At 31.1% G+C, this 27,054-nt stretch overlaps 2 protein-coding genes across 2 annotated transcripts; both read left to right on the top strand.

The window, feature by feature from the left end:
- The first annotated feature begins 5,815 nt into the window (after positions 1 to 5,815).
- On the top strand, positions 5,816 to 8,939 carry LOC125817479 (uncharacterized). Its single transcript, XM_049497012.1, has 6 exons — positions 5,816 to 6,650; positions 6,735 to 6,955; positions 7,109 to 7,307; positions 7,707 to 7,792; positions 8,056 to 8,147; positions 8,237 to 8,939. Exons 1-6 carry the CDS (start codon positions 6,561 to 6,563, stop codon positions 8,476 to 8,478), a joined length of 930 nt encoding a protein of 309 aa, XP_049352969.1. The 5' UTR covers positions 5,816 to 6,560; the 3' UTR covers positions 8,479 to 8,939.
- A 7,693-nt stretch (positions 8,940 to 16,632) lies between these two features.
- On the top strand, positions 16,633 to 25,866 carry LOC125817646 (NDR1/HIN1-like protein 6). Its single transcript, XM_049497209.1, has 2 exons — positions 16,633 to 16,988; positions 25,471 to 25,866. The coding sequence occupies exons 1-2, from the start codon at positions 16,670 to 16,672 to the stop codon at positions 25,824 to 25,826; spliced, it is 675 nt and encodes a 224-aa protein (XP_049353166.1). The 5' UTR covers positions 16,633 to 16,669; the 3' UTR covers positions 25,827 to 25,866.
- Positions 25,867 to 27,054: the final 1,188 nt, after the last annotated feature.

Below are 27,054 nucleotides of genomic sequence, written 5' to 3'. Positions count from 1 at the left end.
TTGAGTTATACGACGTACACAGTTTTATGTAATGCACTTGAATTTCATTAGAAAAAGCTTCTTACTTGAAAATATTTTATTTTTCAAAATAATAGGAATAATGGACAAGATATTCGGATTAATTAAAGGATTATGATTGTCCTAAATACTGGAATAATAAAACCCGTAAGTTAAGTAGCACGTGTTTAGTACTCTAGTTATTTTTAAAATTTTGCTAAATGATGATTGTGCAAATCACTTGGTTATTAATGCTTTTTGCAAAATCTATTCACTAATGTCAGAGATTTTTTTATTATTATTATTATCACGTGATGTGGTGGACCTTAAAAGTCACATCTAAAAGTTTTAAAAAAATTATACTAAAAAGTTTCAATTTAATAATGTCCTTGAGAGTGTACCTAACATAATTATTGTGAGGATCAAACCCTACAATTTCATTTATCCTAGTCATGTCCTTGCAATAAATTATTCTCAATAACAAAGTACAAATAAGAAAAAAAAATCGACCAATTTTTAATAATATCAACACTTTATAAATTTAGTACAATTTTTTTAAAATAATTTAATTATGAAATAAATAAAACGTGAGAAGAAAAAAAAAGGAAGCCTAAAAGGTAAAAAAGATAGTACACTCTCTTAAAAAGCATTAGTGAAATATTTATTTTACTAAATTAATTTTATTAATTATGATTTTAAATTCTAAATTTGGATATAAGGTTTGCTCATATATTAAATACTAGTGAAACTATCTGCGCTTCGTGTGGTTATATGAAATATTTATAAGATAATAATATGAAATATGTAATATTTAGGTTAGTATCAAATATATAGATAATATTAATATTTCTCTTCATTTGCGATATCATAGGTATTTTCATTTTTTTTAAACATATAAAATATAATATTTTTTGTAAATGTATATAGTAGAACAAAATATTCACCGTGGTGAATTAAATGGAATAAGAGATAATATGTTGAAATAACAATATATTATATTACGTTGAAAATATTTTATATGTTTTAATTTTCTGTATCTTTTATAGGAGTACTAATTTTCTATTCAAATCTGATTTCGTCAAAACAAAATAGATTTTTTTATTGTGTCCTTATTATTATATTTGCTTATTATAATTTTTTAAACATTAATTAAATATTTATAAGATTTATGAAAAATAAAACGTACAAAAGTTATGAATAATATTTAATATTAAAAGTTACAAGTAAGATGAAGAGACATGAGTTATAAATAATTCAAATGTATAATTTTATTAGACATTAAATGTATTACTAATCATGCATTGATTTTATTTGTAAAATAAATAAATAAAAATAAGGGGTGAAAATACAAATAATGAACAGAGAAAATATAATAATTGGTGACTACATAAAAAATATAAATACATTTCAAAGCAAAAAGAACGGTGACGAAAACAGATTGTTACATACGCAAAAAAAGACATCATGAAAATAATATTTTATTTTTCAATTACTTTTTATAATTATAATAAAAATGAAACTCCTAATCATCATAATTTTTTTGTTGTTGTTAAAATGAGATAATTATATTAATTTTGCTTCATAACAAAGAAAAAGTAGAATAATAAAAAATCAAATGATTATCATTGACAATATAATACATTTAGCTAAATTTTATACAAATCAAAATTTAAAAAATTCTAGCAAAAGTAACTAAGTTGCTAATACAATTCAAAGTAAAAAAATAATCTCTAATTATGCTTTATTTTTCTTTTCCTTCTACCATCTTCCTTTGCAAGTAGATCTGCCATCATGTTTTGATCCACATGTCAAATTCTTCATTATATGCAACCAACTGAATAAAAAAATATCATATACCAATTAAAAATAATTATGTCAAAAGAAAGAATGTAATTTAAACTATATGTAATATATTTGTAAAAATAAATATTGCATTCAAATAAAATCAACGCTCACATATGTCCAAAAATTCTAATACAGTCAAAAGAAGTGTAAAAGCTAAACCCCACACATCATAATCAAGATTAAATTAATCATATCTTCACAATAATGGAATATGTAAACAAAAAACAAGACATATTGCTTTACTAAATTGTACTTTTTAATCTCAATTTACAAGACAAAATATCTTTTTTTATTCTATTTAAAAAATAATAACATATTTTTATAATTAATAATAATTTAATTTTAAAACATCTCTGTTATGAGATAATATATAGTTACATAGTAATACATTCACACAGATATTAATGATTTAGTTTTTCTTTCTTAAACTTTATATATAGTCAAATTACATTATATAACGCGGTGAAAGATGTGATAGAATTCCCCAAAACATTATACGTAATCATAACGTATTTACATATACAACAAAAAATATCATTGGATTAGTTCAAAGCAAACATTTTGTATACTCATCTTAGTGTTACGTCCACGCGGTTTACCAAATGACAAGTTATTGTTGCTTCCTTGTTTTGCGATGGGTAGTAAACAAAACAATTAATTAAATTCTATGTTTCTAAATAATTAAATCATTTTTTTTGGATTGGATGAGAGAAATATTTACTGATTCAGTGTTTGAATTGGTCAATTAAACTAGAGTAATAAATATGTGACTTTTGGCTACTATATACTTTTATAAAGGAAGTGGTCTAAATTTGTCATTCGCTAATAATTGAGGTGTCTTTATTCACTAATTACATAAAATTTTCAAACACATGGTTTTTTTACGAGGGAAAAGGATTAATTTTGTTTTTAAACTCTACAAAATTGTGCAAATTTTAGCTTTTTCAATCATAATTCATCGTTATTCTGAATCACTCACCGCCACAATAATTGATTCTCTTTATTCCTAGAAATATCACTCGAAAAGCATCGTTACTCCCTCATAACTTTACCTTGACGATACTCATAACTAATTAGGTACTTAATATTTGAGGTTTGATTTCTCATATGATTACTTTAAGAAAGTCATTTTTTTCAACAAAAAAAATGATTTTCTGATATGAGGAATTAACTCTTACTAATATTTATTGTTTCTATGTCTAATATTAAGTGCATTTTAGAGTATAGTTTATCCTTGCGTGGGTGTGAAGTCGATTGATTAATTGATATATATTAAAGTATATAGATTGTATATATCAATTGAAAGATTAATATGGTTATGCTAAAAGAATCTCTAATCGATTTATTTATGATATAAAAATCGAAATTAGCTAGAAGTACTAATTGCTATTTTTAACTCCTCATAAAGGGACACCTTTTGGCATTCCCCATAAATCTTTTTTTGATTAACAGATATACATTCGAGATTAGACGTAATTGCAACAATTAATACTAGTAATCCAATGTTATTTTCATCAATAATTAATAAACACATGAGGTTAATTTCTTTACCTTTATTCAATTTTGATTGCACCCTATCGAAATCTATGTTCGACTAGTGAATACTCCCTTTGTCCCTAATTATTTGTCCACTTTTTCTTTTATAGTTGTCCTTAATTAATTGTTCATTTTGACAAATCAAGAAAGGACTAAATAATTTTATCTATTATATCCTCAATTAATTACTTTGAAAAATGAACAATTTCTTGAAAATCTTAAATTTTTAATCCATCCACTTCATAATTAATAGGGGTAAAATGGTAAACTCAGTATGTCAATAATTGCTTTCTTAATAAGTGTGTCAATTCAAAAGTGGACAAGTAATTAGGGACGGAGGGAGTAATATATTGTGACAGACTTGCATGTTCTTAATGTTGTCTTATGTATTCAGAATGACAAATAAGAAATAATAAAAGATGAAAATAAATAGAAAAGAACTATTCGAGTTCACAAAATCTATTGTGTGTCTTTAAAAAATTTAATCCCCTCAAATATTCGATATGTAGATTAATTTCTCTCAAGATAAAACGGATTAACCATTAAAGAAGTAGTGGTATCTCAAACTTCAATAATTTCAACGAACTCAAAAAGTCCGCAATGAGATTACACACACATACACGATCGATTTTGTTTTGTAAGAAATTTATGCCGAAGAAGAGAAGAATTCAATGCAGAAAAATGAGAGTAAGTCTCTCTATTTATAGCCAACAAAGGGTAGTATGAAAATGTGTTAATTGCGCCTTGTAGGAAAGGTCACAACTCCTTTAGAAAAGTCATAACCCTTCGAACGGTCACAACCTTTAGAAAAGACGCAACCTTTTGTAAATGTCACAATCCTTCGTAAAAGTCACAACCTTTCAGGAGAGTCACAACCCTTCATTTCTTATTCACACCTTTACAACCCAATATTTAAAGAGAGTAAAATATTCACGTCATATTTATTTATTTAAATATTTTTACCAACATACACTAAGCCGATCCTAATAACAAAAAAGGTTTTATATAAATAGTAATCCAAAGTTTCCTTCAAGAAAATCAAAAAAATTGAAAAATTCATTTGCAAAAGGTTTTCAAAGACCTCGAAACGAACAAAGTTTTTGACAAAATTTTATGTTGTGTTTTTAAAGAAGTGGAACAAACTCTACCATTAATTTAATGGTATTCCGTTTAGTTAATTTTATTATATGACAATTTAAATTAAATTGAGTTATTCAAATCTTCAGATAGTTTTGTAGTCAAACTGACTCTTTAATTTTATTTTAAGATTTTCTTCCACTATCACTAAAATAAGATTTAATTAACGTTTGAACTAATTATTAGTAGTCTGTTACTGTCATATAACACATAAATAAATGAGACTTAGAAATATGAATATTTCATTCAAAAACCAGTAAATTACAATTTAGGAAATAAAAGAAATTTTAGTAGTAAATCTACTTTAATTTCTTTGGAAGCCATAGATTGACCTTGTCCAACAAAGAAAAACATAAAGATAGAAATATTGACCTAGTCGAGATTTTTCACATCTATAATACGATATCTTTTTCATATGTCTTTTCTTCTATTATTAATCAAAGATCTTACTATTAATGTATTATTAATAAAAAACGCTCTCTTTCAATTAAATTATACAATTCCACACTCATAGCCTTAAATTATATCCCAATAATCTCCCCCTCACACATTCACACACACAGTCTTGTTCTTTTCCAGTCAAGTTCAACAGGTTTACCAAAGGAGCAAGCATACAAAATTTAATTCATATCAAATTATCATTATTATTATTATTATTAATTTTTTTTTAAAAATTATGACTAGTACATTGTTTTATATTTCCATATGTGTTGTGTTTTAATCAAGAAAGTTGATTCATTTTTTATCCCAAACCATGGAATTCCGTTAAGAAAAGGTTAGGCTCCTTTCTCCGTTCAGTTTTACTTGTCCATTATTATTAAAAGAATAAAATTTTAATATATCAAAAACTAATAATTACATTTTATGTTTAGATATATGTGACATTTTCAAATTCTGAGTTATAGTTTTTTTTTAAAATTTCGTGTTCAAATTTACCGTCAAACTAATATTGTTTGACTCTCAAAATTTGAACTATGCCACAATTTATAAGTTGGAATGAAAGACAATACTTCTTTTCATGTTTTATTTTTAGAAAGTAGTTTGAAAATTTCTTCAATCTGGACATATAGCATAACAAGTAATTTCAAACTCTTGTAAGAATATGAGTCGCTTAAAAAAAAAAGAGAGACATACCTTAACTTGACGAGAATTTAAAGATATATTTCACATGATCAGAGTATATTTAAATTTAATTAATCACGAAAAAATATATTTTTAAGACTGTCAATAAAATGTAGATGAAACTAATAATTCAAATCGAGTAAAAAGTAACAGGATCAACTAGACCCCATCATTTTCTCTGGTTTAGGAAAAGCTTGCACTGTTCTTCACTTATCCATGTTTTGTAACAGCCTAAATTGAAAGAAAGACGCTTGCTTGCTTCCTTGTTTTCTTCGCGTGATGCAAACGTCTTCACTATAACTTTTCTCCTCATTTTCTATCTTTTCTCTCTCATACATTACGCTAAACTTGCTTTTGTTTCTGTGATTCTGTTTTGCTTTTTACAGAGCACGTCGTTTTCCAATTCTTGTATACTCTGTTTGTTTGTTTTTGCTTTCTGGGTCGGTTTTATTTTCATTTGTTTTCAAGACAAGTCTCTTTTTTCTCTAATGGGTTTGTGTTTTCTTTAAGTTTAATTAACTCTTTCTTTGAGGGGTTTATACTGTTTCTGGGTTTTGACTGTAAAAAGAGAAAATTACGCCGGAATTATTGGGTTTTGCGGTGACCGGAAAAAGATTGAAAATTGAAGGAAAAAATAGACTTTTTGTTTTCTTTTTCTATATAATATAGTGGTCCAAACGTCAAAAAAATATTTTTTTTTTCACCTTGTATATAGACAGAGTAATATTCTCCTCTTATTCACAAATCCCGTCATTTTCTCTCTTTCTTTCTCTCTCCCTCCCTCTGTTTTTTTCCCCATTTCTACTCTGTGTTTTTTTTTTCCTTTCTCTTCTCCTCTGTTTCTTTGGGTGTCTAGAGAGAGAAACAGTTTCTTCAATCTCTTTCTCTCTCTTTCTCTCTGTGTTTGTGGTTGTTGAATAATCATGTCAATGGAAAAGGGGTCATTGCAATCAAACCTTGATTGTTTCTTGGAATGCACAACACCATTAGTCCCTTCACAGTTATTGCCTCAGGTTTGTTTATTTGTTTTTGTTTTTTTTTGGGGTGTTTTTTACCCCCAATTTGATTTTGATGAATGTGATTTGTTGTATGTGCAGAGTGAGATTAGAAATCTAAACAGGCTATGGCATCCATGGGAAAGAGAAAAGGTTGAATACTTTACTTTGGGTGATCTTTGGAATTGTTATGATGAATGGAGTGCTTATGGTGCTGGAGTTCCTATTAAAACAGATTCAGCAGAAACATTAGTACAATATTATGTCCCTTATCTTTCTGCTATTCAAATCTTTATCAGCAGATCATCTGTCAATTGTCTCAGGTAAATTAAAATTCATATCTGGGTATCTCAATTTCATCATAAATTTTTGTGGGTATCTCAAATTTTTGTGCATTAAGCATCTCGCGTTCACACATGATCGTTTTAATTGTTAATTATGAAGATAAATGAGGTTTGTGTTGTATTTTTTAATAGGGAAGAGACAGAATCGAGGGATTCATCGTTCAGTGATTCGTTTAGTGATGAGAGTGAAAGCGAAAAGTTGTCAAGATGGGATGGATGTTCATCTGAGGAAGGTGATAGTCTTTGGCATATGAATGATAGATGGGGTTATCTCTATTTTCAGTACTTTGAGAGATCAACTCCTTATGGAAGAGTCCCTTTGATGGACAAGGTATCCTTTTTTTACCTTTTTGCCTCTTTAGCTGCTATTTCCCTTGTTGAAAGTCTTCTTTTTGACACACGGGTAGCTGATGCTTTAAGGAAATGTATGTGGTAGAATCATATAAGTTTGGTTATGTATCTTTACTTGTGATTTTGTGAACATTTAACAACATATCATTTATGGTTTTACCCTTATGGAATCAATGGTGACATGTCTATTACAGTACTGTTCTTTATTCTGTTTTCAGGCGTAGCGTAAGCTGTCGTTATGTGAAGCCTTTGTTCTTTCTCTATGCATTGGAGTTATTGATATAAGATTCCATGTGAAGCATGTGGCTTGAATTTTTAGTATATATTGGTTTGTTTTTCGAGTTCTTTGATTCAAAAATCACGTTCATTTTGCTTGCAGATCAGTGGTTTCGCTGAAAGATACCCTGGATTAATGTCATTGAAAAGTGTAGACCTTTCACCAGCTAGTTGGATGTCAGTTGCTTGGTATGCTAATTCTCTCCTTGTATCCATATGGTCATGGGAGCTGATGGTTTCTTGATAGTAGATTTTGTTAAGTTAATGAAACGTGTACGTGTAAAATTTTTGTGTTATATTGGGATGTGTTAAAAAGGTTTACTTGATGAGTGTTCGATTGGATCTTGTGTGTTCCTTGTAGTGTATACTTTTGGTATTGCTGACTTGCTTGTTTAGCAAGGGGAACAAAAAGGAGGAGTTTTTTCACTAAGCTTTTTCGAATTGAATTACAGGTATCCGATATATCACATTCCTATGGGAAGAACCATTAAAGACTTGTCAGCATGCTTTCTCACATTCCATACACTTTCTTCTTCTTTTCAAGGTATTATTCGATCTGTCTTTTGATTCGTTGAACTTTTGAATATACCGTTTCTTTTCCCTTTACACCGACTTTTTGGTATAATGGTGCAGATATGGACCTTGATGATGACATGGAGAATGGCAAACAAAAACGAAAGGAAGGAGAAAGTATCCCCCTTGTGCCTTTCGGCTTGGGCACTTACAAAATGCAGGGAGATGTGTGGCTTTCAGACAGGAGTGGGAAGGACCAAGAGAGGCTGTCAACACTTTTTAGTGTGGCTGATTCTTGGCTAAAGCAGTTGGGTGTCCAGCACCACGACTTTAACTATTTCATGGGTGTTCGTCGTGGCTGATCACATCTCAAATGAATGAATTCGCGCTTTATAAAACCCCACCAACGGGGCTGAGTACTACTGGAGTTCCTTTTATTAACATAGGCTCTCTGAGGTGTTTCTGGTTTGTTGCTTTCGGTAAGCATGAACAGCCTTAGAGCTCCCTCCTATATAAAGGCATTAGTATTTTACGCGTTGTTCTTCGAATCCTTAGCTTGAGCTTTCTGTGACTTGTTTTTTTTGTATGTATAGGGAGAGGACTAATTGTGTAGGACTTCATCTTTACATGACTCTTATGATGACCCCCTAGTACTTTGTGAGCAATACTTTGCTCCATCTTTTGTATAAATTCTGAAGTACCTTTTTTGGTGTTTCATTTGTGCTTTTTCCTTGTAATATGTTTATGTAAATAGTTCATCTTTCAATAGTAAAGAGTTTCCTGTACAAAGTACAAAAAATAGAGTTGTTGTGTTCACATTGAATCTCTTATGAAGTATAGTACTTTTTCCTTTTCAGTTTTTCACATAATTTTTGGTATCTACATTGGAGTCTGACTGAATTTGAATTTGTGTTAGAAAGTTTCACATGGAGGATAAAACACTTCTTAACAAAGACGACTATGTATTCGGGAAGATTTAAACTCGAAATTTCTGGCTAAAAATGACTTTAACAACTTGAGACTTCTGACTAAGATTGAAGGAATACTTACCATTCTATAGCAACCCCGATTGATATGAGGTGTATTATTTATGTTTGTTGGCAGTGGATGAGGTTTGGTTTATGATTTTTATGAAGGGGTTTTCAAAAAGTCTAAAACATGAACAGAAGTGGGACCTTTTTTGTTGCAGAAAAAGCCACAATAGTAGTGTTGCCATAATGACATTGCCATAATAATGTGTCATTTTCTAAATGAAAGCTTAGTAATATGGGGGAAGCCAGCAATTAATCTGTTGGCTCTGTCTAATAGACTTTTTGTTTCACTCTTTCGTTTTTCCCCATCTTTTTTGTTTGGTTTCTTCCCTTCATTATATTTAACGGTGGAGGTAGTTCGGGTCAATTCGAAATCTGAATTGAAATATTTGTTATTTTAGAAAATCAAGATAAACGTAATTTTATTTTTACTCTAATAATATATTTGAAAAGAGATTAAAATGTTTAAAAAGAAGAGTACTATTAAATTGAAATTAAAGACTAAATAAAAGTATCCTAAACAAAATCATCCTTTTGGTTAATATATTAACTAAAAAATGGGCTCAAGAGAGTAGATGAAAAGAAAAGAATTGAAAGATGAAAAGTCAAATGATATTTGGTAGGTATTCATGCATAATATAATGTGCCTTATCTATTAGGATGATGACTTTATCTCATGATTGTGTGTGCCAAAACAATTAATTTGAGATTTAAACATTAATTTTTTCATAAGATTTAAATTTACTTAACTAAAATTTACATATAGTAACCACTATAAGATATAATTATTTCTACTTAAAACATTTTGAAAGTATTACAAAATTGCAACCAAATCAAACATACAAATTACAAAGTACCAAAGACAAATATATATTCGTTCTGTTCACTTTTATTTTGTTCAAACTCCTAGATTGTAATAATAATTTTTTTTAGCATATTACGAAATGAACGGCATTTCTTCCTGTTTTACTTTCAAAACTAATCATTCATTTTCAAATTTTATAAAATTTGTAACGTTCATGGTGTACAAGTAAAAGTGAACCGCGTGACAATATGAATCTTCTAGTGAATTAAAAATAAATGATTATAAAACTAAAAATTTAAGATTTGACAATGGGGTTGGCAAAAAGACAAATAGAATGGATAAACCGCAATTTCCAACACGTGTCCCATAAGATGTTAATATTTCTTCCTATGTTCAACATCCTTTCATCATTAACAATTAGGTCATTCAATTTTCCACATCCCAATATATTATTTACTTTTTAGTTCATTTTATTTTAGCTAATTTCTCTTGATGACATTGAATAAAGTATTACTAATAAATTGGATATAAATGATTCAATTCTATGTTGATAACAATGAGTACAAGTAGTTCACCATCATTAATTATGATGATATGATTGAGATTCCTCCCTCTTTAATTAAATGTTTCGATCAACCAATTCAGTACGAGTTCTAATATAATTATTGAAATTCGGAAGAAAAAAAAAAGTGGTTCACTATTCTAACTCCTCAATCACTTGAAGCACTAGAATTAAACAGCTAGATGAATTTGACCTTTTCTTTTAACAAGGCAATGGGGCCAACATGTAATCAACTTTAGAAATGGTCCAATAGGAGTAAGAAATTTAAAATTAAAAGGAAAGGATAATGATTTCACTATCTTTTTTAATTAATAAGAGTAGAAGCATTTTGTTGATCTAAAAAGTGCAACCACTAACCATATGACTATAAGAGAAAATTTTGAGTGCAACAACCAACAAACAACTCCTAGCTATACATGGGTCATTTTGGTTGTTTTTTATGATTAATTAAGTGAAGAAGTCATGCCCACATTGGTTGTATATTATATGGAATTTGTTCAAATTCAACTCATGTTGTGCAACAAACAACTAAGGAATAAATGAATTTTATGATCCACTTTGGGAACCAATGAAATGAATGCATTAATTACGAGTGTTAGCTTTTTCTAAGTATATATGGGATCATGATGATCCAATCTATTTGAGGTGGGATTGTTCTATTTAGTGCTTGATGATTGGACAAGCTCAAACTTAGGGATAAATTAATTTTTTAATAGTTTGTGGAGTAAGCGCTAGTCTATATGCAGCTCGATCAATTTCATGAAATATCTTTTATCTAGTTTTGCTTTTTGAAAGTAAAACGATATAAATTTTGACCAAATGTTGCTTCTGTATGGTTTCATGTTTCGATTTAAATATCCATATTTTAATTTTAAAATATTAAATTAGTTTAGTCAAATCTAACATTTAAGATTAGTTACATTATCAAACAGATACTCGAAACGCCAAATAGGACAACTATTTTAAAACTAAAGGAGTAAACTCAAACCTCATAATCATCTCGACCAGCTTCATTAGTTACTAAGCCACACACTTTGAGTAAATAGATATATTCATCTTTTCTTGCCAATAAATAATGTCAAATCTCACTTAGATTTGTATTGTCAATGGGAACATGTGAATTTGAGTTGTGGTACCACAATCATGAACTTTGCTATACTTGTGGGCTGTGGCTGATCATAATCATATACTGCTTTAAAGTTCCAATAAAAGGTAATCTTGGATGTGCCACACATTAGAATATTGGTTTAATTTTGGCTAGTTTTCTCAAAACTTTAATGATTACTTATAAGGAAGGTTTTTTCGTTACTCGAACAAAGGGTCTTTCGAAAATAACTATTTTAGCTTAATAAGATAAGAATAAGATACGTATATACTTTATATTTTTAGATTTCACTTGTGAAATTATACTGAATATGTTACCTTTTTGTTTTTTTAGTAAGAAAGGTTTGGATAAGGAAAGATTCAAAGTTTGGTAGGATTCAAAATTGATATATTTAATTTCATATCATGTGTTAGGTGACATTTTGTGCCAAGTTAAATAAATGGGTGATCAAAGATTCAACTGACATATTTTCGCAATTAAATGCGATGTTGTCATACTCACAACAAATTTATTTTGATTGGTCTTAATTCTTATGCCTTTTTTTACATTTATAAAAAATAAATAAAATTCATCTATGTTATTTATTGAAATGTTTGGAACTTTTATTTTATACACAAAATTAATTTATATGTATATTACAACCAAAACTTATGCCTGAAGCTTGATGAAAAACAAAAGTTCTGGTGGATCTTTTTTAAGTTGAGGTCATCAAACAACACAAATCTCACTAGCTTAGGAGTATATTACTTCTCTTTACGTGAATTTTTAATATTACGAATCTTATTAGAATTCGAACTTTAGATATATGTATTTAGTGCGTGTAGATACATGTATCAGATACATGAGGTCAAAATTAGGTGTAATTTATTTCATATATATTATGTCCAAGTTGATTGGCATGTATGTGACTCTCTTGCTTGCATCTCTCCTCCATCGCTCGCCTCTCTCCCTATGTATCTATATTTTCAAAATGTATTTGAAATGTATCTTGTAACCTAGATACACGTATCTAATGTGATTCACATGTGTCTGGGATACATAGACTATCTCGCTCGCCTCCTCTTATCTCACCTCCTCTCCTTCTCTCGCTTGCCTTTCTCCCTAATTCAGTGTATCTGGCAGCAAAAATAATGATGTATCTAGGGGCTTATCTAACTTGAAATCTGCTATGAAATTATTAATTTATAAGATAATATATAGTCATCTCAAACTATATAATATTGAAAAATATGATAGGAATAGTTGCGTAAGTAGATAGTTTTTCCTTTCTTATATATAGTAGTATAGTACCATATTTCTACAATTTTGACTTTACTACGGTGAAATTAGTAAATGGGCCCTCTTGGTTTCCGTTGAATTGATCCATCAAAAATTTGAATTTGTATATAGAATTGGGCTCTATGTTCCAAACCAAAAATGGGCCAGATGAGATTTAAGTCGGTTTTTTTTTAGAAACTCCATAATTAGATATACTTTAATTATTAACTATACTTTTAAAATATTACGTAATTTACCACTAATTAAGAATTTTCTCCATATATTGAAGAAGATACACTTAGATACATGTATATTTGCTGTCAGATACACTAAAATAGGAAGAGTAGTGAGCGTAATGGAGAGAGAAGCAAGCGAGATTTATTATGTATCCCAGATACATGAGTTGATGTGACCTTCGTTTGTTAACTTGTTATACAATTATTTTTTTACTCTCTCTCAAATTTCAATATCATTGGTTATACGTAGTCATCTTCAATTACATTTGGAATTAATTCACACTTGGGAAAGGTGAATTAAGAAAACTGTTTTTTTCCACATTAGTACTCACATTTGGAGTAATTAGTTAATGTGCCAAAATGAGGTTGAGTCGTTTATGTAATTGACTTAGGTTTTTTTAAACCAAAACTTCTATGAGTAATAATCCAGGAAAGAAGTAAAAACTTAATTTGTTTTTCCCTAAATAAATAATTTAAGTCTTAAGCAATGACCTAATCAATGTTTGATATACTAATACTGTATATCTTGTAGCGTAAAATGGAGGAAACAAATATTTACGAATATCTAGGAAAAATAATTTCAGATTATCCAAATTGATTTGATAATTAGCTGACAACATAGCTGTGTAACCCCACAAGCAGAATCTGGTGCTGGGATGAATGTAGACCTTTTATGGAATATAATAGAGATTATGTTAAAGGAAGAACTATTGACTATTATTGTTGACTAGTAAATTTTTGTAAAATTATGTGTATTGAAAGTTTTATTTATTCAAAAACACGAAGATTTGATAAGATTACATAAAAATTGAAGAAGTTTTAATAATTTTTATAAATTGAGAAACTTTTATATTTGTTTGAAAAAAATACAACTTACTAACCCTAAGTTATATGTCTAAATATTATTTTAACTTTAAATCAACGTAATTTCAAATTATGCTTTTCTATTAAAGGTTAAATAACTCACATTTTCTTATATCACCAACAATATATTGGCGAGGGGATAGCATGTGCCACCCTTGATTTAAATGAGATGAAATGAATTAGATATGCTTAATTTCATATGTATCTTATCTTTATTAGTAATTGAAAAGCAAAACTATATAGGTATACAATTACTCCCTGTGCCACTTTCGTTTTTTTAGAGTCAAACTGTTTAAGTTTGACAGAAAATTTGCATTTAGAATCTTCAAATTTTTTAAATAAAATTTATATATTTGTAAACTACTTAAAAAGTACTATAAGTCACCATAATTGACAATTCAAAATATTGAAAAGATATGTGAAAAATTTACGATCAATATAAACTTGCTTGAATCTTGAAATCCAAAAAATGCCACATAATTTGAAACGGAGTGAGTAATACATCCATATAGGACAATAAGTTTATAAGCCTCCAAGTTAATATATTAATCTAACGTCAAAACTTGGCTGCTCATACAAGTTTCTTTCCTCTTCCTAATTTCTTACGTATCCCTTTTGTTTATCGATTCGGTAGTCTAAAAAAAATGACACATTTTTTTATTTGGGCAATTGTAGATTGATACTATCAACATTTTATCCTTGTCGGATCCCACTTATTTGACAAAAAGTCCACAAAAATGTATCTTTTTTATTTCGAAATTCATTTATTCAGAGTACGTATAATTTGAAAACATTACAAAGTTAAACTACGTCACATCAATTGAGATCGGGAGAGTATTTCTTTTTTGAACTTTGTACTCAATGAAGTATTTCATCACGGCAATCATTTTTCCAACTAAATGTCAAAGATCCTCTAATAACTTAATTGCCAAAAATACCAACATCTTTTCTAATGGAGCATGTGTCTTATTACTACTACATTACTAATTTTTCAACCTTAGACTAGTCATTTAATATTACGTAGATCATTGACCATTTATTCAAGAATCTACAAAAAAAAAAAAAAATCAATACAAAATGTCAAGATTACTAGTCAAACCTAACATTTAACACATTTTAAATAAAACTATACGTAATAAAAATTGTAGTAGTACTCGTTGATTAGTAGTTGTTCTTAGATACTATATATTTGTACCTAATCTCTCATCCATCCCTAGAGCTAACAAAAAAATAATTTAACCGACAGACAAATTTTATAGCTAAATATCAAAATAACGTCATAAATCCTATTTCAGGGTTAATATATCATACATGAATGGTCTAGTAAGTAATAGGTCTTTACGTTTTAGCAAAAGGATCGAGGGATATGAACCGTTAGATCAATCACAAATCAACGGTATTATATGGAGCTCGCTTAGTTACCAAAGGGAACGAGCTCGAAAACGCCACATTTTCTTGCAGAGCTACAAACTTGAAACCTATGACGAAAATTCGACACGTACGAAGATGAAGAAAATTGTTGTGAAAATGAACTCTGTTATGGTTTCTGTTTTGTCATTCATGTGGTCACATACTCTAAGAACAGATTGTAATTGCCAATCGTCGATTCACGTTGTTCCTCCTACTCGAATCATAAGGTATCGATGATTCTATACTATCTGTGTGACATATAGTTCGATATAATTTTTATGTATGTATATATATAGTTTACATAGTTGAATGTATTTATGTGTGGTTGTTTATTTATATTTTGACACTCTTAGTGAAAATCTTGACTATATCACTATTTACATCGTATAATCCTTGGGGTGCGGCCCTTTGTTAAACCCTACGTGAACGGGATGCTTCGTGTATTGGGTGACAGGTCGCATGATTTGAATTATTTAATCTACTCTCTTATCCATTGTATTTTCTTTTTTCAATTTCATCCTCACTCTAATTCTTCATATAAGTAGCGTAATTCCATGTATAATCATTACTATTATGAAAAAATATTACTTGTTCTGTCCTGATTTATACGAGGCATTTTCCTTTTTAGTCTGTTCTAAAAGAATATCATATTTTCATAATTGGAAACAATTTAACCTTTAAATTTCCCTTTTTTCTTTAATGAAATGGTTTATATATATCTACCCAAATGATCAACAAAGATATTAGAACACAAATTTCAAAAGACTTCATTTCTTTCTTAAACTTTGTGACAAGTGATCATACTATGCCTCATAAATTGAGACGGAGGATGTACTATTTATGACTTATTATTATTAATATATCATTCTTTTCACTAGTATCTTTTGTGCGGTATGAATATTATTTCAACATGGGAATAACAAAGGAGCCTAGAAATCCCAAGAAAAGTTTAATTAAACATTACAATGCAACAAGCATAGAACCAAAAAATAGGAGCAATTTGCTAGTCTTTAGCCACACATATGTAACAATGTCCTTAACAAATGGAGCAATCCAATAAATAGAATTCATTACTCAAAACTACCTTTTCTTTCTCCCTTCAAATAACAATACTTTGTTACCTAAAACCAAAAAAGTAAAAAGTAAAAAAAAAAGTGGTGGTCCTCTATCCATAAGGAAATAGGTCCACCACAAAAAAAAAAACTACATTATTCATAATTTAATTTCCTCCTCCTCCTCATCCTCCTCCTCATCCTCATCCCCGTCTTCCTCCTTCCACCATAATGCATCGTCCACCACCATACGGGATGGCAGGTGATGGAAGGCCCCCGCCTTATCCCTATGGCGGGGAATATTATCCTCATGAAAGGCGAAGAGGAGGAAATGTTTGCGTTAGATGCATTTGTTGTTGTTATTGCGTCCTATTTTTCATTGTCCTTATTATAGCGGCAATCACCTTGTATTTATTCACAGTCTACGATCCAAAAGCTCCAATTTACAAATTTGAAGCCCTAGATGTTAAGGAATTCGGGTATAATGATTCCAACATCAATGCAGATCTTATCCTAACGTTGAAAGCTGATAATCCCAACAAGGCCATAGGTTTTATTTACGAGGAAGCTAACACCTTCAACATTACATATAATGGTTCAACGATTTGTTCAGGAAAATTTCCATCATTCCATCAAGGTCACAAGAATATGACTATGTTACAAATTGAATTAAAGGGAAAAAATCCATTTGCATTAGGGCTTTATGAGTCATTGCAAGATAATGAAAGACATGGGAAAGTTCCTTTAATAATATTGGCTAAGGTACCTTTTAAACCTGTTTTGGGAGATTCAAAATTAAGGGAATTCAATATTCTTGCAAATGTCACAATATCTGTGCATGATATGAAGCTAGGCAAGAAAACTGAGATTGAACAAAGCAAAATCAACTACTCATTAGCAAAGTGATCGATAGAATCTCTTCTTTCTTCCCCTTAGACGTTTAACGTGTTGAAAAAAACTTTTTTCGTTTTCTTTTTGTAAGTCATGTGTACGTACGATTGTATTTATTGGTTCGTGAAGTGTACAAGGATTAATTGAGAGCCTACAAAATTTTGTAGCTTTTTTGTATTTGTAGTTTACAATGTTTCTCATAACTTTGAATAAATAAAGATTGGATGCTATGTTTTCTATGTTGGGTTTAGCAAGGTGTGAATGAGAAATACAAAGAGAATATGGAAAGTGGAAGAACCAATGAAAATGGGGGAACCAATTTTGGAGGGAAAATGAAAAGTCATTGCAAAAGTGCAAATGAAAGGTCATTTTTACCATATTGGTAGAAGAAAGGAAATTGTTGTCCTTATATTAGGAAACACTTCCTTTAGTTCTTAAATGGTTAAGAAGAAGGTGCCCCTCGCGCCGTCGTCGCTCGCTCGGCCTCGACTTCGAATTTGGCAAGTGATTGATTGATAATATTTTTGGACAAAATTTATTTAATCAATCTTGTTAAATCATTTCCTTTCTCTTATAAATTAATTCAGAATGTTAATTAAATAACAAAATTAATTTGGCGCAACTAAATTTATTTGAAATTCACGTCTAACGGTAATCCTTCTGAAAAGTCCTTACTTTTCCCAAAGGACACAATGTTCTGGAAAAAAGGGGTCTGAACAGATTTTTCTGAACAGACGCGTTCCTTGCTGCAAATGGCTATAAATAAGAGGTCTTTTTCGTTTTTTCAAACACTGAAAATTTTTCCTCTCTGCATACATTTTCTTACATAAATAAAATTGTCGATCGACTGAGTCTGTGTGTGCTCTTGTTGTTGTTCTTGCGTTCGCTGAAGTTATTGAAGTTTGAGGTACCGCTACTTCTTTAACAGGTTAATCCGTTTTATCTTGGGAGGAATTAATCTACAACCTCGGGTACAGTGAGGGGGTTAAATTTCTTAAGGAAACACAGTGGTTTCTGTAGGCTCGGATTAAAAATTATTTTGTCTATTTAATCTTTTTTCTGTTTCTGTATTTTTGACAAACCTGAATACAAGAGATAACAATCTTAAGAAATTTAATAGTTTCTATATTTGAGGTTTTTGAATACAAGAGATAACAATTTGAATTTTTAAAATTCATTCGGTTAACGATTAAAAGAACATAAAAACTTTAACATTAAATCAGAAACTGTGTGTGTAAGGATTTATTCTTTACTGGTAGTATTTCACATACTAAATTGTTTGTCATTTGTGACAAAAAAATGACTAATTCAAGTCAAGTAAATGCTGGAACAGCAAGTGCTGCAACAACATCAGTTGCACACAATCGTTCAAATGTTGCCCTAGCACCGGCTGAGAAACCTGCAAAGTTTTCTGGAGTCGACTTCAAGAGATGACAGCAAAAGACGTTCTTCTATCTGACTACGTTGAGTCTGTAGAGGTTCATTAATGAGAACGTTCCTGTTATGTCGGATGAAACTCCGCCTGAAAAACGATTCTTGGTAACAGAAACATGGACACATTCTGATTTTTTGTGTAAAAATTATATTCTGAGTGGCCTGTAGGATGATCTGTACAATGTGTACAGTAATGTCAAAACCTTAAAAGAACTCTGGGATGCTTTAGAAAAGAAGTACAAAATAGAGGATGCCGGAATGAAAAAGTTTATTGTGGCAAAGTTTCTGGATTATAAGATGATAGACAGTAAGACTGTCGTCACGCAAGTTTAGAATTGCAGGTCATAATCTATGATCTCCTTGCTGAAGGTATAAATTTATTTAATACCTATGTTGGAAATATTAAGTTTATTCTTAATACTCATATAATCTTTAATGTAGGATTGGTTGTGAATGATGTTTTTCAAGTGATTACAATTATGAGAAGTTAGCTCCATTGTGGAAGGACTTCAAAAACTACTTGAAACATAAATGCAAGGAGATGGTTGTTGAAGATCTCATGGTAAGGCTGAGAATCGAAGAGGATAACAAGGCCGCAGAAAAAAGGTCACGTGGTAATTCAACAATATCTGGAGTAAATATTGTTGAAGATGATCCCACAAAATCAAAGAAAAGAAAGAAAACATCTGGTCCAAAGAGCAATCCTCCTAAGAAGAAATTCAATGGAAGTTGCTTCAACTGTGGCAAACGTGGTCATAAGGTTACTGAATGTAGGGGTCCCAAGAAGGAGAAGAAGAAGAAGGATCAAGCAAATTTGGTTGAATCCAACAGAGAGATGGACGATCTTTTTGCAATGCTTTCAGAATGCAATTTGGTTGCCTCATGCCATGTTTGTGCCAACAAAGAATTATTTTCATCATATACTCTAGCACCTACAGACGAGAAGTTGTTTATGGCAAATTCCGTTGTTGCAAAGTTGGAAGGAACTGACAAGATCCTCATAAAGATGACATTATGCAAGGTGGTGACTTTGAACAGGGTCTCGTATGTTTCGAAATTGCGAAAGAACCTAGTTTCTATACCAATTCTGACTAAGAATGGATTCAAATGTGTATTTGTTTCTGATAAAGTCGTAGTAAGTAAGAATGAGATGTATGTAGGAAAAAATTATCTCACTGAGGGCCTTTTTAAACTCAATGTAATTGCAGTTGATATGAATAAAGATTCTGCTTCTTCTTACTTGCTTGAGTCTAAATGTTTATGGCATGAACGTTTAGGACACGTTAATAACAAAACCTTGCGAAAACTGATTAACTTAAATATTTTGCCTAAATTTGAGTGTAACAAATCAAAATGTCAAGTTTGCGTTGAATCTAAGTATGCTAAGCATCCTTATAAATCTGTTGCAAGGAATTCATAACTCTTAGAACTGATTCACACTGACATTTGTGACATGAAGTCAACACCAACACACGGTGGAAAAAAGTATTTCATAACTTTTATTGACGATTGCACTAGATATTGTTATGTCTATTTGCTAAATGGTAAGGATGAAACAATAGATGCATTTAGGCAATATAAAACTGAAGTTGAAAATCAGTTGGATAGAAAGATCAAAATGATCAGAAGTGATAGAAGTGGATAATATGAATCTCAATTTGCAGAAATATGTTTGGAAAGTGGAATAATCCATCAAACTACTGCTCCTTACTCATCATAATCTAATGGAATTGCAGAAAGAAAAAATCGAACTTTAAAGGAAATGATGAATGCCTTACTTATAAGTTCAGGTTTACCACAAAATTTGTGGGGGGAGGCTATCCTTACAGCAAATCGAATACTCAATAAAGTGCCTCATACGAAGACACATGTTATTCCATATGAGAAATGGAAAGGTAGAAAACCCAACTTGAAATATTTCAAAGTGTGAGGGTGTCTTGCCAAGGTCCAGGTTCCTATACCTAAGAGGGTGAAAATAGGGCCTAAGACTGTGGATTGTGTATTCATTGGATATGCCACAAATAGTAAGGCATGTCGATTTTTGGTTCATAAGTCCGAACATCCGGATATTCATGATAATACGGTAATGGAATCAGATAATGCTGAATTTTTTGAACATATCTATCCGTATAAAACTAGACTTGAGTCATCTAGTGGGGGGTCTAAACAACCTCGAGAAGAACCAAAAGAGAATGAAACCAATGAAGAGAGTCCAAGGCGCAGTAAACGTCACAGGAAAACTACTTCATTTGGATCTGATTTTGTAACATTCCTTCTTGAAAGTGAGCCTTAAACATTCAAGGAAGCGATGTTGTCTAGCGACTCAACTTCTTGGAAGGAGGCTGTCAATAATGAAATTGAATCAATCTTAAGCAATCATACTTGGGAGTTGGTTGATCTTCCTCCAGGCAACAAACCCTTAGGTTCAAAATGAATCTTAAAAAAGAAGATGAAAGATGATGGTACTATTGACAAATATAAAGCAAGACTTGTTGTCAAAGGCTTTAGACAGAAATAAGGTCTTGATTATTTTGACACACACTTGCTAGTGACTAGGATTACATCAATTCGGATGTTAATTGTCATAGCTGCAGTATACGATCTTGAAATCCATCAAATGGATGTGAAAATCGCATTCTTAAATGGAGAGCTGGAGGAAGAAATCTACATGGAACATCTTGAGGGCTTCGTAGTTCCCGGCAAAGAAAAGAAAGAATGCAAATTTGTTAAGTCACTTTATGGACTAAAACAAGCACCGAAACAATGGCATGCAAAGTTTGATCAAACCATGTTGTCAAATGGATTTAAGATCAATGAATGTGATAAATGTGTTTACATTAAAGACACTACGGATCAGGAAGTCATTGTATGCCTATATGTGGATGACATGATGATAATGAGCAAGGACATTGCCAATATAAAAACTACTAAGCGTATGCTTGCTAGTAAGTTTGATATGAAAGATCTAGGAGTAACCGATTTGATATTGGGAATAAAGATTCACAAAACTCCTAACGGTTTAGCATTGTCTCAATCTCATTATATTCAAAAGGTACTTGAAAAGTTCAAGTATTTGAATTTCAAAAAGGCAAAGACCCCAATTGATGTGAACATTAATCTTGCTAAGAATAAAGGTGAAAGTCAGTCTTAATTGAATTATGCCAGAGTATTGGGAAGTTTGATATATGTCATGAATTATACACGACCAGACATAGCCTGCGCTATAAGTAAACTGAGTCGATACTCAAGTAATCCCAATCAAAATCATTGGTTGGCAATGAAGAGAGTTTTGGGGTACTTAGAAGATACTCAAAATTATGTTTTGAATTGCAACAAATATCCAACAGTTCTTGAAGGATATAGTGATGCAAATTGGATTATTGGATCAACTGAAACGAAATCCACGAGTGTTTATGTTTTCACTATTGGTGGAAGAGCAATATCTTGGAAATCATCCAAACAAACATGTATAGCTCGCTCTACAATGGAGTCAGAATTCATCGCCTTAGACAAGGCAGGTGGAGAAGTTGAATGGCTCCGAAATTTCTTAGAAGATATTTCATTTTGGCCCAAACCAATGGACCCTATATGCATACACTGCGATAGTCAAGCTGCAATAGGAAGGGCTGAAAGCGTTATGTATAACGGGAAGTCTCGTCACATAAGACGAAGACATAACTCTGTTACACAACTACTCTCTAGTGGAATTATCACAATTGACTATGTAAAGTCAAATGATAATGTGTCAGATCCACTTACAAACTAACTAGAGAGTGAGTTGAGAGATCATCGACGGGAATGGGACTATGGCTGAGAACAAGCCATCATGGCGGTAAATCTACCTAGAAGACTGGAGATCCCAAGATCTAAGTTCAAGGAGATTAAACAAAGTCATAGATGACGGTTCAACATTGTCAAAACATTTTTGATGGTCCATTCTCATGATGAGACAATGTTCAGTAACCAGGATAAAGGCATAAGGACTTTTTAATGGTTTCTAAGTTTGATACAGGGTATATCAAATAGTGTATCTACGGGATAATACAGTTAGAAACCACTTATGTAAGTGTGAAGTGTAAGCCGCTTCAAGGAGAATCCGGTAAGGCCAGTTCTCTAAGCACTTATTAACCGAGATGTGTTCATGGCTGAAACGAACGAAACAATGAGAACCAAAAACAGTTCAAGGGTTGATTGTGTGACTTATGTTGTCTAGGTATACACTAAAGCTCGACGGTTCACAGATATCAAATCTACCGATTGACCGAGTATATCCGATATATGTTCACTACGGAAAGTTTAAAGGGAAACCTACTTATCCAGATGCGATTAACCCTTACTTACGAGACACACAAGTTTTTCATGCACATGTTTTAACAATAGCCATTCCCCATTCATGTGGGGGATTGTTGGGTTTAGCAAGGTGTGAATGGGAAATAAAAAGAGAAAATGGAAAATGGAAGAACCAATGAAAATGGGGAACCAATTTTGGAGGGAAAATGAGAAGTCATTGCAAAAGTGCAAATGAAAGGTCATTTTTACCATATTGGTTGAAGAAAGGAAATTGTTGTCCTTCTATTAGGAAACACATCCTTTAGTTCTTAAAGGGTTAAGAAGAAGGTGCCCCCTCGCGCCGTCGTCGTCGCTCGCTCGACCTCAGCTTCAGATTCGGATTCGAATTTGGCAAATGATTTGATTGATAATATTTTTGGACAAAATTCATTTAATCAATCTTGTTAAATCATTTATTTTCTCTTATAAATTAATTCAGAATGTTAATTAAATAACAAAATTAATTTGGCGCAACTGAATTTATTTGAAATTCACGTGTAACGGTAATTCTTTCGAAAAGTCGTTACTTTTCCCAAACGGTAATTCTTCTGAAAAGTCGTTACTTTTCCCAAAGGACACAATGTTCTGGAAAAAAGGGGTCTGAACAGATTTTTCTGAACAGACGCGTTCCTTGCTGCAAATGACTATAAATAAGAGGTCTTTTTCATTTTTTCAAACACTGAAATTTTTTTTCCTCTCTGCATACATTTTCTTACATAAATAAAATTGTCGATCGACTGAGTTTGTGTGTGCTCTTGTTGCTGTTCTTGCGTTCGCTGATGTTATTGAAGTTTGAGGTACCGCTACTTCTTTAACAGGTTAATCCGTTTTATCTTGGGAGGAATTAATCTGCAACCTCGGGTACAGTGAGGGGATTATATTTCTTAAGGAAACACAGTGATTTCTGTGGACTCGATTAAAAATCATTCTGTCTATTTCATCTTTTTTCTGTTTCTTTATTTTTGACTAACATGAATACATGAGATAACATTCTATACCTCGAATTTTACCTATATATATTGTGATTGTCATGTTCAAACTGAGAAACTATGTTTGATACAACGTTGGAGGAAACAAGCTTGGCTAATCTTCATATACGTGTATATAGAACATTGAAAAGAAGTAATTTGAAAGAACATAAAAGTTACGTTTCGCTTATCTTGTTAATTTTACCGATAGAGAAATGCATACAAGCTTAGTTTACCAGCTCTATTGGACTACCTTGCTATGCACCTAAACGAATTCCAATAGAAGCTGCATCCAACTTGCACAATTCAGATTTTAGTTTTTCAATTATCTGCATTATTGTAAATATCATTTTCTTACTAGTATTGTAGTATCATTTACAAGGTATGAATATTAATTCAACATGGGAATAACAAAGAAACCTAGAAATCCCAATAAAGGTGTAAACATTACAAAGAAACAAGCAAGAGAACTAAAGATAGGAGCAATAAACTTGCTAATTTAGTCACACATGTAGCGGCGTGGTGTCAGAATTTTTATTAAGAATGTTCAAATATAGGAAAAAAGTAAATATACAAAAACGCCAAGATGATTCAACATCTATGATATAATCAGTGGCTCAGTAATAGCCACCCCAGGAATGTCTAACTGGATACCCTTCCTCAGAAAATTACGTTATATATATATATATATATATATCACAAATACTACATTAAAAGGATATATATTTAAAGTTGAATATCTTTAGCAAAAGTATGACTTTAGTGCAGTGGTAGTGGGTGTTCATCTTTTGGGTTCGAACCCCAAATAATACAATATTTTTTTTGGTTTTATTTGAATATAAGTGTTATTTTCTTTCAAAGGGGATTCAGAATACAACTCCTCCCCTAACCACACATATGTAACAATGTCCTTAACCAATGGAGCAATGATTCAATAAATAGGATTCATTACTCAAAATTTACCTCTCCTTTCTCCCTTGAAATAACAACACTATTTTCTAAAACCAAAAAAAGAAAAGTGGTGGTCATTGATAAATAAAAAGTTCCACCACAAAAAATAAAACTACATTTTCTTGATTTAATTTCCTCCTTCCTCCCCTCCTCCACCGTACTCTGCGATGGGGGAATACGGAAGGCCACCGCCTTATGGCGGTGAATATTATTACACGGAAAAGCGAAGAGGAGGAAATTTTTGCGTTAGATGCATTTGTTGTTGCTATTGCGTCCTATTTTTACTCATAATTATTCTAGCCTCGATAGCCTTCTATTTCTACATGTACTACAAACCTAAAATTCCTACGTACGATTTTCAATCCCTTGATGTTAAGGATTTTGGATATCAACCCGACTTCAGTGTGAATGCAGATCTTATCTTAACGATGAAAGCAAATAATCCCAATACAGCTATAGGGTTTATTTACGGGGAAGGTAGCTCGGTTAATGTGACATATAGCGATTCGAATATTTGTACGGGGAAATTACCAAGTTTTCATCAAGGTCAAAAAAATACAACTATATTCCAAATTGAATTAACAGGTAAAAGTACATTTGGATCAGGGCTATATGAGGCATTTCAAGAAAATGAAAAAAATGGGAAAATTCCATTAAAGGTAATGATTAAGGTACCTGTGCAAATTATTTTGGGAGATATTAAATTAAAACAATTTAATGTGTTTGCAAATGTTACATTAACTGTTCATGATTTGAAGCCAGGGAAGAAACCTGAGGTTGAACATAGCAAACCAACATTCGACGTTAAATTCTGATAAAATCTATCTCTTCTGTTCCTCTCTGGCGTTCTACGTGTTTTTTATTAATAATAAGTGTGTACGTAGTACACGTACGATTGTATTTATTGGTTCATGACGTTAGAAAAACGAACCATTGGCTATCATTACGTTGTATGTATAATGAGCCTTTTTCTGAAATATATCATATCATACTAAGTATATAAGGATTAATTGAGAGTCTACATAGTTTTGTACACTTTTTTTATTTGCAGTTTGCAATGTTACTTATGATAGAATGTACATATAACTTCTGTTCATTCAAGTTATTTATCCCAATCACAAATTTGTCAATCATCTGCATAAAGGATAGTCTGGTACACTAAATTTTCTGCTGCATGCTTCAATAAAGGGCCGAACCACATCAACATAACTATTCATATTTTTTTATAGCTAAAACGTAACACACTGTTGCTTTGATGTTTAAGTCTTTCAGAGAGCTATTGTAAATATTTAGCTGCAGAACTGTAACCATGCTATTAACACTTCGTTTGGATGACTGTTATGTATTGTTTCATAATGTATCGTATTGTATTATTTTGTGTTGTGTTGTGTTGTATTGTATTGTTTTATTTGAATGAATACAATGTTTGGATAGATTGTATCATTCTCCGTCATTATATAATGTCACACATCTCTAATTTGAATGATAAACCTACAAAAAAAGTAGAGTATCGGATAAAGCTGAAATATGATATTCGTCGTTACCTATCGATGGATTTAAACAATACGATACAATACAATATAAGTAACAATCAAAACAAACATTATATTTAAACTAACAATACAATATCAGTAAACGTACCATCCAAACAAGGCAAGAAATCCAAGTTCAAGTTAAAATTGGAAAACTTTACCACCAAAAAAAATGTTTTTCTTGATGTTACACACACACATATATATATAGGTCATAGGAAGCGCAATGAGGGGTAGTATGGAGGGGTAGTATGGAGGTGATTAGTAGCATTATTTTACATTAAAAGAATCTAAAACAGGTTTTTCTTGTATATCCCTCGTGTCAGGAGCTACTTCATCATCGAATATTAGTACAGGGCACGTGTACTATGATTAACCAACTGTACTTGTTACGGTTTTTAGGTCACGTAATTAAATAATGCAGTTTAGGTTACCTACTTATAGACTAATTTTCAAATTGTCTAACTTCAAGCTGCTTAAGCAAACAAGAAATATTTAATTAGTAGCAAAT

Source organism: Solanum verrucosum, unplaced genomic scaffold (assembly GCF_900185275.1).
Source record: "Solanum verrucosum unplaced genomic scaffold, falcon-dt-bn FXZP01000280.1, whole genome shotgun sequence".
Taxonomy (NCBI): Eukaryota; Viridiplantae; Streptophyta; class Magnoliopsida; order Solanales; family Solanaceae; genus Solanum; species Solanum verrucosum.
The sequence above is the reverse complement of the archived record's forward strand: the minus strand, read 5'-3'. Positions and strand labels throughout refer to the sequence as shown.

Coding starts and splice junctions, on each gene's coding strand:
- LOC125817646 (XM_049497209.1), top strand. CDS start 16,670: ATGCATCGTCCACCACCATACGGGATGGCAGGTGATGGAAGGCCCCCG. Junction 16,989..25,470: donor TAATCCCAACAAGGCCATAG/GTTTTATTTACG, acceptor ATACAGCTATAG/GGTTTATTTACGGGGAAGGT.
- LOC125817479 (XM_049497012.1), top strand. CDS start 6,561: ATGTCAATGGAAAAGGGGTCATTGCAATCAAACCTTGATTGTTTCTTG. Junction 7,308..7,706: donor GAGTCCCTTTGATGGACAAG/GTATCCTTTTTT, acceptor TTTTGCTTGCAG/ATCAGTGGTTTCGCTGAAAG. Junction 8,148..8,236: donor ACTTTCTTCTTCTTTTCAAG/GTATTATTCGAT, acceptor ATAATGGTGCAG/ATATGGACCTTGATGATGAC.